At 37.5% G+C, this 14015-nt stretch overlaps 1 protein-coding gene across 1 annotated transcript; it reads right to left on the bottom strand.

Moving 5' to 3' along the window:
* Positions 1-153: 153 nt before the first annotated feature.
* On the bottom strand, positions 154-13808 carry LOC113238988 (zinc finger protein 728-like; the record flags this gene model as incomplete). The annotated part of the gene is made up of 7 exons (XM_026475857.1): positions 154-249; positions 730-841; positions 3733-3843; positions 9108-9269; positions 10404-10481; positions 11522-11659; positions 13725-13808. Coding segments are annotated over 7 exons (781 nt in total), but the record flags the coding sequence as incomplete, so codon positions are not given.
* Positions 13809-14015: the final 207 nt, after the last annotated feature.

Here is a 14015-nt window from a genome sequence, read left to right on the forward strand (position 1 = left end):
AAAGTCTGACCGCATGAACAGTGAAGGAGTGAGAATAAAAACCGGAATTGAAGGAAGGAAAAGATAACTGGGACCTAACGAGAGAGTGACAGGATTTGTCCTGAGATCTGAGAAAGCTGATAACCGGGAGACTAAAGGCCGGCGCAGACTGACGTCGCGGCACGGCACGGCATGCCGAAGCGCGTTGCGGCATGCTGCGGCATGCCGCGGCATATTCGCTGCGCGCCATACGCCGAAATCGCCGCCGCACTAGTTTCAAACCTTATTTCAATTAGTTTAATTGTCACAATTCTGTGACCGACGTGACTTGCGGGACGTCTGTGGAATGAAACGGCATGCCACGATGTGCCGCGGCATGCCGCGGCATGCCACTACGTGCCGCGGTATAATTGTATCGAAATAAAGTAACATGAATTCTAACCTCGATGAAATAAGGACAAAAATAACTTGATCAAAAATAAAATCCTTTGCCGTGCCGTGCCATGCCGCGACGTCACTCTGCGCCGGCCTTAAGGGTTATGAATAATGTTATAGAGAACAGAGACAATATGCAAATTCCTGTTTATTTTACTGTTTATTGTCGCAGTCACTTGCGTTGACTGCGACAATAAACAGTAAAATACACATTTTATACGCATTGAGCACGGAATGGGTATGTCCATACTAAGAAAACGTTCGTTCATACTTTAGGTAGATTAATTCCGATCACTGGCAAGTAATAAACCGTACCTTTTGACACACGGTACACTTGTGTACGTAATTCTTAAGATGTTCCCAGTCCACATGGTCCTTGAGACGTGTTTTGTTGGCAAACTTCTTGCCGCATTCGCTGCACATGTACCTTATGAACAAACCGCTATTAAAAATTCAGCAACACTTATAATTGGAGATGGAATTCGAGATCAAAAATGTAAACAAACAATTGTCATTGTAAAAAAAATGTTTACCATCTATGAGATGTCACGATGTCAGTCTCATATATGATAAACATTTTATTCAGGTTCGTTTATTAACATGTAATCGGACTGTCTTTTGCTGTGATTACTATGTATTTACGGCCTTAAGGCTGACTTTGCCTATCTCAAATATGATTATTACTAAAATTAATAATACAACTACAAAAAAATTAAAAAATGTTTCGCAAGAGCTTCACTTCATAAACAACGTTGAAATAAGTACCAGAAAGATTAATATAACTAAACAATTGGATACAAGATGTCCCCATTGTGGTATATGTAGTGTCAATTTTTAATTGTTATTAGTGGGTACGCATGTATCGGCGAACCAGTCTGCATTAAACGTTGATTACGGATAGACTCAACTCTTTTATTTGTGAGCCTCCCGAATATTACAGTATACACGGAATAACAGATTAGTGGAAATGGTAACAAACGGCATTAGTATCAAAACCGGTGTCGCCCCACTCACACACATGTGAACTAAGATGAAATTACACTACAAGATAATATATAATATGTTAATAAAAGATAATAATATACTGCCTCCGTGGTTGAACGGTTACCACACTGGTCTGCCATGCAGAGGTCCCGGGTTCGATTCCCGGGATATTTGTATAATAAATATTAAATAAGTATTAGACAACACCACACACGTTGTTCTGATCCCAAAGTAGCTAAAGCACTAGTGTTATGGATACTCAAACACCCAGACCCCGACACAATATAGAAAAATTAGTTTCTACAGTGACCCGGCCGGGGATCGAACTCGGGACCTAAGAGATGGCGACACCATGAAAATCGGTGTGCGAGCCACTCGACCACGGAGGCCGTCAAATGTATGGCCTACATTTATTTCTCTCGTGAGTTTGGGTGTTATGTGTGTGTCCATGGCACCCGCGATACAGGGTTTCCCTAGTGTGGGACTATGAGTGCGTGCGTTATTATTATCATAGTATAATCTTACATTTTTATTGAATTGATATTCAATTATTTTTTGTGAAATTACTCCACTAGTTTGTTATAATTATTAATACAAAGATCGAACACTCGGAAAAAATTCCTCCGATCCGGCCGGATTCGAACCACGAATTTTTCTATGTGCTTGTTGTCGTGTCTTTGTATTTGGTTTTTCAACGACTTTTCAGTCGTAGCGCCATCTATGAGAAATCTATGAAAGTTTTATCACCCCGTTAGATACCTTTGCAGCTACCAGCCGAGAGATGTCGCTATTCACTGTATTTTAAATTTTTATTGAATTGATATTCAATTATTTTTGTGAAATTACTCCACTAGTTTGTTATAATTATTAATACAAAGATCGAACACTCAGAAAAAATTCCTTCGATCCGGCCGGATTTGATAGTATAATCTTGACTAATCAAGATCAATCAAATATATCTAAATATAAGTATCAAAAGAAATTAGGCCTATAGTTCAATCAATAAATTGAACATTAATTAAACATTAAAAAATTTTCTTATTTGTAAATATTAATATGCAACATTTTCTAAAATATATGTTTCATTTTACCATGCTAATATGGCAACACTACTAAATCTCAAAGTGTGCACATCGCTGTAAAAATATAAAAATTAAGATTCTAGCCTGCGTCTTATTTAACACCTATAGTATATACGTTTTGAGAAAAAAAAAGTTATATGAAAAAAAAAATACTTTTCAGTAATTTACTATTACTAACGACGAAACTGACCACACTAATGTCCATATTACTTCCACTAGTTTGCTATTCTGTGGTGGTACAACAGCTTGAGGCGTTCCAATTTTAATGGATCTTATCACAAGCTACTGTAGCAGCCACCAGACGTGCCAGTATGTGAAACCCTATTCCGATTTTCCGGCTTATATATTTTTACAGGATATATCACGGAGAGTGTGCGGATAGAATTACACGATTTAATTCCGCCTTTCCATCACCAGGGGACTAGGCGTAGGCTTGGGTTCCACCCCTATATTTCAAATAGGATTATAGGATTGGATATTTCAAAGATTCGCACGCAGCGTTACGCTTCCACATTTATATGGCGAACGGCTATGGAGTGGAATTCCCTGATTGCAGACTTGTTCCCTGAACGTTATAACTTGGGCCTTTTCAAGGGGAGAGTGAATAGGCGTTATATACATGTATATTTTTTGAAGCTACTCGAGACGCCTCATTTTTATCTACACAACATATGTAACTATAGATGATGTTATTTAAGACCAAATTATTATACAAATGTAGATAAAGAAAGCTCTTTATTATTATTATTTAGGCGTGTGTGCTCCATCGTCGACCTCATCGTCACTTTCTATCAGGAGAGATGGAGGTCAAATGCGCACTTACATTTTACAAAAAAAACACGTCTTAGTACAAGCAAAAGTAACAATCATACACTATAAATAAGTTTCTTAGCCAAAGTATAACTAGTCATCTACCAACCGACGACTCAATTATTTCTACCTTATATCACCAAGGCGCAGAGGTGACAACTATGACCCTTTCACCTGCGTCATGGTACTGTAGTCTAGGCTCTACTCTATGAGTAGAATCACTGGCTGAGTGAATATAGTTTTGTATTTAGAATGTGTTTGAAAAAATGAAATAGAAAGAATAGAACATCTTGGGAGTTCGAGATGTAACCTCAATAAGTGAAAATGTAAAATGTACAATAAATATTAAAATTTGAAGACTATTCCAGTTTATATTTACAAAAGTACCTCTTGCTACGCATCCTAAGCTACGCCCCAGCTTACAAAACCTACTAATACTTACTTAAAATCGTTCTCAGAGACATGTTTCCTGCTAGATTGCATGTGTTGTTTGTACGTCGCTATGGATGAAAATGTTCGTCCGCATGGCTCACAGACTAGCTCGCCTTTGGCTCTGTAATAATTTTAAAAATGGCGTCATATTACTATAACCTTTAATCACGTGTGAAGAAATGTCGACAAATACTGACAGGACGGTATTATAACAATGATAAGCTAGTCTTAAAAGGATCTAGCAGCGTGGCTACCAAAATGTGAAGGTTTCTAAAATCTCTCACTAAATGTTACTAGAGGCGTAGAATGCCGAAAAATCCAGAACAAAGATCTCTAACAAAAACACATAGGAGAATTTCGAGAAATTTTCTCATCACTGATACCGTGTAGCTCTTTAGGCATCAATACCGTTACAAACTAGCGGTAAACTAGTCATAAAAGGGATTTACCCGGCAGCGTGACTACACAAATGTCAACAGTTTTTCTCATCACTAGTACCGTGTAGTTATTTAGACACCAATACCAGAGAATAAAAAAGTAACGAGACTGGACACTCTCCGCCCTTCCCTAGCTTTAGTTACCGCACCACGCCCCGCACATTGACGGAACGGCAACAAGACTGTGTCGGCGAGCCGTTTTCGCGATAAGACAGGTTTGATATTTGAATATAGTTTTCATTTATTCATTACGAAACTTGTACGTTTAATATATGACATCAAATAATTGTACGTTACTATTTATAATGGTCGTGAATTGTGCTGTTTATCATCATCTAAACGGGATAAAGAGAGGGGTTTCTTTCGTTTTCCGAAAGATGAAACGAGGTCAGTAAAAAAAACTTATGTCTGTGACTCATTCAGATATTGTTTTCGAATTTTTTTAGTTCAGAGTAATATATAATACAGATTTAATATATCAATACAATGAGACGCCGTAAGTTCGTAAGTTAGTAGATAAAAGTTCTAGAATTTTCAATTTGTATTGCCGATAAATATTATGTAGTCAATGTACCTAATTATTAACTAGATAAACTTGGACACGCAATGTCAAATACCTTGGTTACATTATTTAAAAGTACCTGTCCAAAATGTAACATTATAAGTGATTTTAATATATTTTCTAAATAAATCTTCAATATTATTTTAGTTAGTGAATTAATGAAAAATATAATATTTTATCGATACAAATACCTAATGAACATGTGCAATTATTAGGATACTATTAACAGAATTATAGGTAATAGATTCCCACCCAATAGGTTGCCACTCTGAGCACGTAACGTAATAAATAGAAAGTGATGGGTAACCCTGCCACTTCACACACACATTCTCGCGTGTGCAGATAGAGGCTTACTGTATGTAGTAGTAGTAGGTAAATAACTTTCGACTGTTGTATGGAGTGTCCGGAGTGTGTCACAATATTATTTTTATTTTATTTATTTATTTATTTAAACTTTATTGCATACAAAAAAGTACAAATGGCGAACTTAATGCCATTAGGCATTCTCTACCAGTTAACCAGAGAGCTGAGTACAGAACAATTAACAGGCGTTGCAAAACTTGACAACAAACAAACAAAAACGAAAGAGAAAAAAAAAAGAAAGGAAAAAAAAGAAAAGAGGAATAAAGTTAATAAACAAACAATTTGGTTAATGTATATATTATGTACATAAATATGATCATACATAAACAATAAAAATTAATTTTATACATACATAATAATAAATATATATACATAACAATAAATTAAATTATAATAATATATATAATAAACATATATCCAAATGAGACTATTGTGATGCAGGTGGAGAATTTAGCATTAGATTGCGGACTAACTGCTTAAATGCGAGTTTATTTGGCGCACTTTGAATATGGGGTGGGAGAGCGTTCCAGAGTCGTATTGCCTGAAGAGTAAACGAGTTAGAGACAAAACCAGTACGGTGAGGAGGAACAGATAAATTAAATTTATTATGTGAACGCTGATCACGGGCATTGTGCACACCAAAGTATTGAAACTTACATTTCAAATACTCTGGTGCACATGGGTCTTTGAGTACGGAATAAAGCGTGGAGAGGATTCTCAGATTCCGGCGCTGACGAATCGTGAGCCATTTCAACTTGTCACGATATGCGGACACATGATCATACTTGCGAAGACAGTAAATGAACCGGATACAACTATTGAGCAACCGCTCCAATTTGTTGAGAAGTTCTTGAGTGATATCAGCATAACACACATCAGCATAATCGAAGATAGGGAAAATGGTTGCCTGAATTAGCAGAATCTTTGTTGTAATGGGAAGAAAGTGTTTGAACTGATAGAATGACCTCAAAATACCAATAATCTTCTGACTAATGCAGTCAATCTGAGGTCGCCAGCAAAAAGTAGAATCAATGTGTAGTCCCAGATTCACTACATGAGGCACGAAAACAATGGATGTGCCATCACAAGAAAGAGGCGCAACGGAGCTTATGTCCAACCTAGACAAAGCATAGGGACTACCCACGATCATGCCTTGACACTTGCTTGGATTGACACTGATGCCAAACTTACTCGACCAGTCAGCAATACGTCGCAAATCATCATTGAGGTTACATATCGCATCATCCAAGGAGTCAAATTTTGCTTGCGCATAAATCTGTAGATCGTCAGCATACAAATGATGAGAGCTGCGGAGAATAGGAGAGATTAAATTTATAAAAACTGAAAATAATAGGGGAGAAAGAATTCCGCCTTGGGGCACGCCTGCCTCTAGATCGCACCAATTAGACAAGACGTCTTTGGCACGAACAGCTTGCTTGCGCCCCTTAAGGTATGAAGAGAACCATTCCAGTTCCAGGGCAGAGACTCGCAAAAAAGCTAGGATGGCTAGGAGTATATCATGGTCAACAGCATTAAAGGCGTTAGAGAAGTCAATGAGAACTAATGCTGTCAACCGCGAAGCCTCCATGCCCTCACGAATGTCTTCCGTGACTTTCAATAATGCCGTTGTGGTACTGTGGCCCGGCCGGAAACCTGATTGGTACTGGCCAAGGACATTGTGTCTAAAAAGGAAGGATGATAATTGGCGATGAACAACTGCTTCTAGAATTTTAGAAAGGAAAGGTAGTATTGAGATTGGCCTAAAGTGTTTAAGAACAGACGGATTATTTATTTTAGGAAGAGGCAGCACATACGCCCTGCGCCAGCTGCTAGGGAAAGTACCAGAGGAAAGGGAACAATTAATAATATGTGTGATAATCGGCAGTACACTGTCTAAACAGCAGACTATCATTTGACGACTAATGTCATCACAACCAACGGCATTTGATTTTAAAGACATTATTATTTTGCGAATCTCTGACTCTGAAACCGAAGAAAAAGAGAAAGCTTGAGAAGGTTGACTACACAAGAGAGGAATGTCATTGAGAGCATTGACCTTGCCAATACACTGAGTGCTGGCGGCCGCTGAGAAGTGATGATTGATGTCATCGAGAGTGAAAGAATGAGGAATAGCGTCATTCTGAGGCTTAAGCAGACCCACAGACTTCAAAAATTTCCAAGTTGCAGCAGGAGAAGACTGTACAAGATTGTCATGAAAGTTGCGGCGTTTTGCGGCTCTCACCATCTGATTACAGCGATTCCTACATAATTTGAAGGCAGTCCAATTTTCCTCCGACCTACACCGTTTAAACTTACGAAAAGCTCCGTCACGCCTCCTCATTGCAATACGCACTAGAGGAGTGATCCAGGGTGCAGGGGGTCTTTTCAATTTCACTAACCGTATTGGTGCGTATATTACAAACTGTGGTAATAAATAGTACTAATAAATAAAATATTCGTTATTCCCAGTCGTCACCACTGGCTTTGTTCCCACTGGCGACAAATCTTAACAATAAAACTGAAACTTAATAATACATTAATGAAAAATATAGGACTACGCAGTAGGACCACGGGCAATAAAAGATTTTATCGATATAAATACCTAATGAACATGTGCAATTATTAGGATACTATTATATAATTTATAGATAAGATTCGCGTTAGAATTTTCGCTATGTTGCCGCTCTGACCACGTAACGTAACAGTATGAGAAAGTGATGGATAACTCTGCCACTTCAATCAATTGCGCGTGTGCACATAGCGCCTTGCTGTATATGGTAGTCGTAAGTAAATAGCTTTCGACTGTTGTATGGAGTGTCCGGGGTGAGCCAAAACATTCCTTAGTAGGCATTGACTTACAATTATATGGACATCGGGTCAGCGCTAAAAAGTGTCCGAACTTATAGGGCGTTAAAATCGTATACAGAGCGTCATTCACGCTTTAGTCTTCGTTTGTTCGATTGACAGCGAAGCAAGCAAAATTAGACAGTACTGCGATGACATTACAATATAAATTCAACGTTTTTGCTTATACATATTCCTTTACATGTCACTACGTTTAAATAGGTTGACTTGGGACATTTTTTTCGTGGTTTTTGTATTAGACCCGTCGTCCATATAATTGTAAGTCAATGTTAGTAGGCGTAATCTTGACATAAAAAGGATTTATCTGGCAGCGTGACTACTCAAATATCATTTTTCTCATCACTGATACCGTATAGTGTTTAAGCAACCAATACTGTACTCAATAGTGGTACGCTGGTCATAGAAGGGATTTACTTGGCCGCGTGACTGCACAAACGTTAACAAATTCTCTCATCACTGGTAACGTGTAGTTATTTAGACACAAATACGTTACTTAGTAGGTGTAAAAATAAAAAGGATTTATCTGGCAGCGTGACTACTCAAATATCAACAGATTTTTCTCATCACTGATACTGTGTAGTTGTTTAAGAGGGAGCATGCCAAAAAAGTTTTGACGTTGGCTCCGCCCAAATTTGTGAAACAAATATATGCCTGAAGTTCGCGTGACATGCGACAGGAGATGTTGAATTTTGCGCATTAAAAGTACCAAATTCGTTTTAGCGGAATAACTCTAAAACTAAAGGGATTAAAAAAATCCGTAGTGACAGTTGTCAATCATGCATAAATATAATTAATTATCTAATTTTTGTCCTAATAACCTGTAGCATTTCGAGGATGAATCGAAAAAATGTGAAAATTTCGCGATTTTTATCTATCGAGGAAACTTTATTGTTTTATGTTTCTGATTAGTGTCTATGCTGGAATATATCGTGTAGTTACTCATACAATATTTTATTTTTAACTTTAAAGTGGATATACCCCTCTAAAATCAAATCGAAGATTAGGAATTTTTCCTCTGCTCCCTCTTAAGTTAATAGAAGGAATTTACCTGGCCGCGTGACTACTTTGTCAACAATTTTTCTTATCATTGATACCGTGTAGTATTTCGACATCAATACAGTACCTAATTGGAGAAATTTAATCATAAAAAGGACTTACCTGGCAGCGTGACTATTCAAATGTCGCAACAAATTGCCCCTCCACTGGAAATGCTTGCCGCATTGGCCACACCCGTATTGCTGTTTGCGGCGTACTACAGATTCTTTAATTTGTTCAATTTCCGATGCTTGTTTCTCTGACGATATAGACGTTTCAAGTTTTCTACGACAAAAAAAAAACACTGGGAGCTTTTTGTCTTTTTTTTTTAAATATCAAGGGACGGGACGAACGAATCGTGTATGCCTGATTGATGAAGCTTACACGCCTGTCCACAGAGCTTTAAATCCCTGAGACATAAGTTGACAAGTCCCATGTGGCTGTAATTTGACCAGCACTTGCTGACATTACTGCTTGGCGGCAGAAATAGGTAAGGTGGCAGTACTTCCCTGGACGAATTTAAGTTCGTGTGGGCATGACCAAACCCACCGAATAAAATGAGGGTGAAGTATACGCGTCTTAAAGGGTTGTAACTCTAACTAGCCGTGAACAGGTTCACGGCAATGAAATGGGAAACTTCCGGTCCACAAAATTTATTAAAGAAGTAAAGTTTAAAGAAAGGCTGTAACAATACAAAGGTAAATGTAAAAAAACAGGTATAACAGTATAAAACACTCCCTTTACACTTTATTATTAAGGCACTTACCCTTAAATGGGCCGAGTAACTGAATTACTGATTTAGGTACACGAAGGCTGTAGACTTATAAATTATTACACATGATTTAACTTATTAAATGATTACAAACGTAGTGAAGAAGCAGAAGTAGCGATTATTCGCGATGGAATTTGGAATAGCTTCGACTGTTGTGGCGGTCGAGCTGGGAGTGACCGTGGTACGAAAACAAAACGAGAAAGTGAAGGAAGATGGAACAATTCATATTTAAATACATGTAAAATTAAAAAAATTATAAGATACAAGCGAAAAGAGGCGATACAAAGAGGTGAGATGACGGTGTAAGGAGGTCACACCGTCACACGTCTATTATAAGATATCGGTTGATATTCAAAATTTGTCATTTACAAGGTTTAAAACTATAGTGAAACAAAAATTTTATAACTAAAGATTACTTGGATGGTAAAAGTCCATCGTAGTTACCTGTTTAGCTCTTGGAGGTTGTCTGGACCTATATATTTCGAATAAATATCGTAAATGACAAACGTGTTTCTTACTAAATCTTCTCAGCGCCTTACGAATAAGTAGTAGAGAATCAATGTGACTATTTCAAGTATAATTTGGTTACCTATGGAATGATTTCTTTTGTGCTTTTTTTGTCTGTTGATATACCATAAACAAAATACCTGAGTTTCAATTGAATTTGGTGCTTCGAACTGGTCTTGACATGCTTTTGTAGATTAGACGTTGTCGTGAATGATAACCTGGAATTTAATTAATATATTGTCAGTTAGAGTTATGTAGATCTTGGTGGTTTAGTTGTTAACACGGTGGGCGCTAAATTTCGATATATTTTTTACACACTCGCTCGTAAACAGTATCATTACATGCAGGCAAAGTTGACCGTAATGTCCTAAATTATGCACACGGGCTTTTCAATTACATTATCGCTCTATGAATTTTTTTCGTCAAGATTAAGCAAAAAGTTTTCATGCTCGAAAAATCTGAACGTACATATCGCATAAACCTGAAGCATAAAAACACTAAAAACTTTTTTTAGATCTTATTCTGCAGTACTTTTAGAATTTGGAAATTATTTCTTTTATATCCATACATACATGCGTCTGCACTGCCTTTTATAACAGTTTAGTTCGAGTTTTATTACCTATGGAAGAATAGCTGGCAATCTGATTAGAAAAAAAATACAAAAACCAGTGTTTTATTATACTATGGCTATTGTCTGCTTAATTTCTGTGCACTCACTGCACAGAAATTAAGCAGACAATAGCCATAGTATAATAAAACAAGCGGTAACTCCATACAAACGTAGCAGCGCGGCTTGTATGTATACTAGTCCGCCGCGCGCCGTGTACGGACGCAATCATACGCATAATCTCACGCGGCACTGGAGTTGCACGACAGTCGTCGATTGACGCATTTAATTAGCTTTTTACAAAACAAATTACAAAACAAAATTCTGTTGCGTTCGCAATATAAGTTGTCATTCGAATGACAGAATTTCAGTGTTGCCATTTTAAGAAAAGCGAAATCCCAATATTAAACGACTAACGTAGACGAACGTCTTTGATTTTAATAGAACCTTACGACACGTCTACCCATAACCGTTGCAGTGTCACTCAAAACTTTAAACCGTAAAAATCTAAAGTCCCATGTGTCTGTAGTTTCACCAGCCCCTCACCCTTCAAAACTGGAACGCAGTAATGCGTACATTACTGCCTGGCGGCATAAATAGGTAAGGTGGCAGTACTTCCCTGGACGTGGACTACATTGTATAGCCACTTACTTGCACGGTTCGCAGTAGGGCTTCCTCTTCTGTCCGGTTTCAATCCTATGAGTTTCCAGGTGTTTACGAAGAGATGTCTTCCATTTGAACGATTTTGCGCAGTATTCACACGGAAAGGATGGTTGCTCGAGTTTTGTACTAAAGAGAAGATAATATCTATACTTAGTTAGTAGTCAACACCCAAGGGCGCTCACCCAAGTCAACGGGCTGATCTGGGGTAGGACCTGCGTCCTGATTTTGATTAATATAGGAATCGATCCGATCGGGTTGTCTCGAAATCAGATGGGTGTCGGTAGAAGAACGAGAAGATGAACCTGATTCCTACTATATCTTTCTAATATGTAACTTAAATCAACTATTTCTTTATGTTCGATTACAAATGCTAAAAGTGTCCGATCGGCCAGTTGTGAATCGCAATTAAGCGCCTCGGTTCGGCAAAGACGCAGTTTCCGATCGGGAGAAGCAAACAAAATCAAGCTGCTGACTAATAAGGGTCCTGTGCAGTAATACAATATAATACAATATAACAAGTAATAGCTTTCTCTCAGAGAAAAAAATAAGGAGACTGGTACCATGACTATAGCATCACAGTGGATTTGCTCAAATATTTTGTATGCCCGTAAAAATATACATAATTTCTATTTTCAACATATTTACAACCGTGACCATGGGACCTGTAAAGGGCCCGAAACGTCGGTTTGTTTGAAAAAACAAATATACGCGATTTAAATCCGGAAAAATAGTTTCATTTCCTATGTGTAACAATCGCGAAAACCTAAGAACTCGATATATACATAATTTCATTAAGAAACAAGATGTGCATAATATTAACCTTAGAACTAAGTCCAAACTCATGGTTAACTAACTTAAGCGATTCTTTTATGGGAAATTGCATTGACTTACAAATAAATGGACGACGGTTCTAATACAAAAACCACGAAAAAAATGTCCCAAGTCAACCTATTTAAACGTAGTGACATGTAAAGGAATATGAAAAAGCTAAACCGTTGAATTTAAATTGTAATGTCATCGCAGTACTGTCTAATTTTGCTTGCTTCGCTGTCAGTCGAACAAACGAAGACTAAAGCGTGAATGACGCTCTGTATACGATTTTAACGCCCTATAAGTTCGGACACTTTTTAGCGCGGACCCGACGTCCATATAATTGTAAGTCAATGGGAAATTGTATGCGTTTTTATAATAAGATTCCATAGCATATATAAGATAATTATTTCCTAAAAAGTCATTTTATAAAACTGGAGACTACGTATTAGATAAAGATGTATGGAAAGACGACATGACACAAGATTCTACACACATTTGATTCATTCATTTGATTCACGTTAATTCCACAGCATTTAAGTTCATTTGAAAAGAGCAATCCCTAGAGTTTCTTGCTCGTTTTTCTCAGAGAGTTAGCACAGTGAACGAGCAGTAGCTTAAAAATAACGTGTTCAAGTGTACAATTTATTTTACCTATTGAATAAATGATTATTTGACTGCCCTTCCCGCATAACCAAAAGGTTGGGTAGAGAGGGCACTATAATCAAAACTTAGTAGAAAATATGGGTCTGCTCTCTATAAGATGCAATTGGAAGGCTTTTGTCTCTGCCTATCCCGACGAGAGAAGGGCGTGAGGTATGTATGCAAAAAATTACTAAGAATATTTCAAAATTTTACATATTTAAGTCTAATATATTTAAATGTGTTACCGTGTGTATATAATAATAATAACGCACACACTCAACATAGCCCCGCACTAGGGAAACCCTGTGTCGCGGGTGCCATGGACAGACACATAGACAACCACAAATTACATCCAAACTCACGGGAGAAATAAATGTAGGTCATACACATATTTCGCCCGGCCTGGGAATCGAACCCAGGACCTCTGCATGGCAGTCCGGCATGGTAACCGTTCGGCCACGGAGGCAGTTAATGTATATGTATAAAGCTTTGTTAGTGGGTTCTGGGACAAAATCGAACAATAAATGTATGGTGTAGGCATTATTAATAGCTTATTACGCATCCCACTTCTGAATGAAAGTATCACCTAAGTTAACCAATGTTAAAGTACCGACTTCACGACGTTACGAATGACTGTTTTACCTGCCTGTTTTGACGTTCTAGTTTCATCACGTTTTCCTTGACCTTTAAAACAAGTGATCATTATAAAAATGTGTTCAGACAATTTAGAACATACCTTTCGACACTAGGATCCTGCCTCTCTTCAATCTTTCCGTTTTGTAGAGACTTTTCACTTACGTTTTCATAATTTGCGTTAATTCTGTAACAATTGCGATATTATTAATAATAATGCAGAATTGTAAATACGCAGCATAATGCTAACAATTTATTGCTTAATGCCAAGAAGACAAAATGTGTTAAATTTGGATTACCTAACGTAAAATCGACTAGTCCAAGCATAGAAATAAACGGAGAAAACCTAGACCTTGTTAATAAAGCAGTCTTCTTGGGAGTGACCTTAGATAGT

The sequence above is a fragment of the Hyposmocoma kahamanoa genome, unplaced genomic scaffold (assembly GCF_003589595.1).
Source record: "Hyposmocoma kahamanoa isolate Upper Pololo Valley unplaced genomic scaffold, ASM358959v1 99005, whole genome shotgun sequence".
In the NCBI taxonomy this organism is placed as follows: Eukaryota; Metazoa; Arthropoda; class Insecta; order Lepidoptera; family Cosmopterigidae; genus Hyposmocoma; species Hyposmocoma kahamanoa.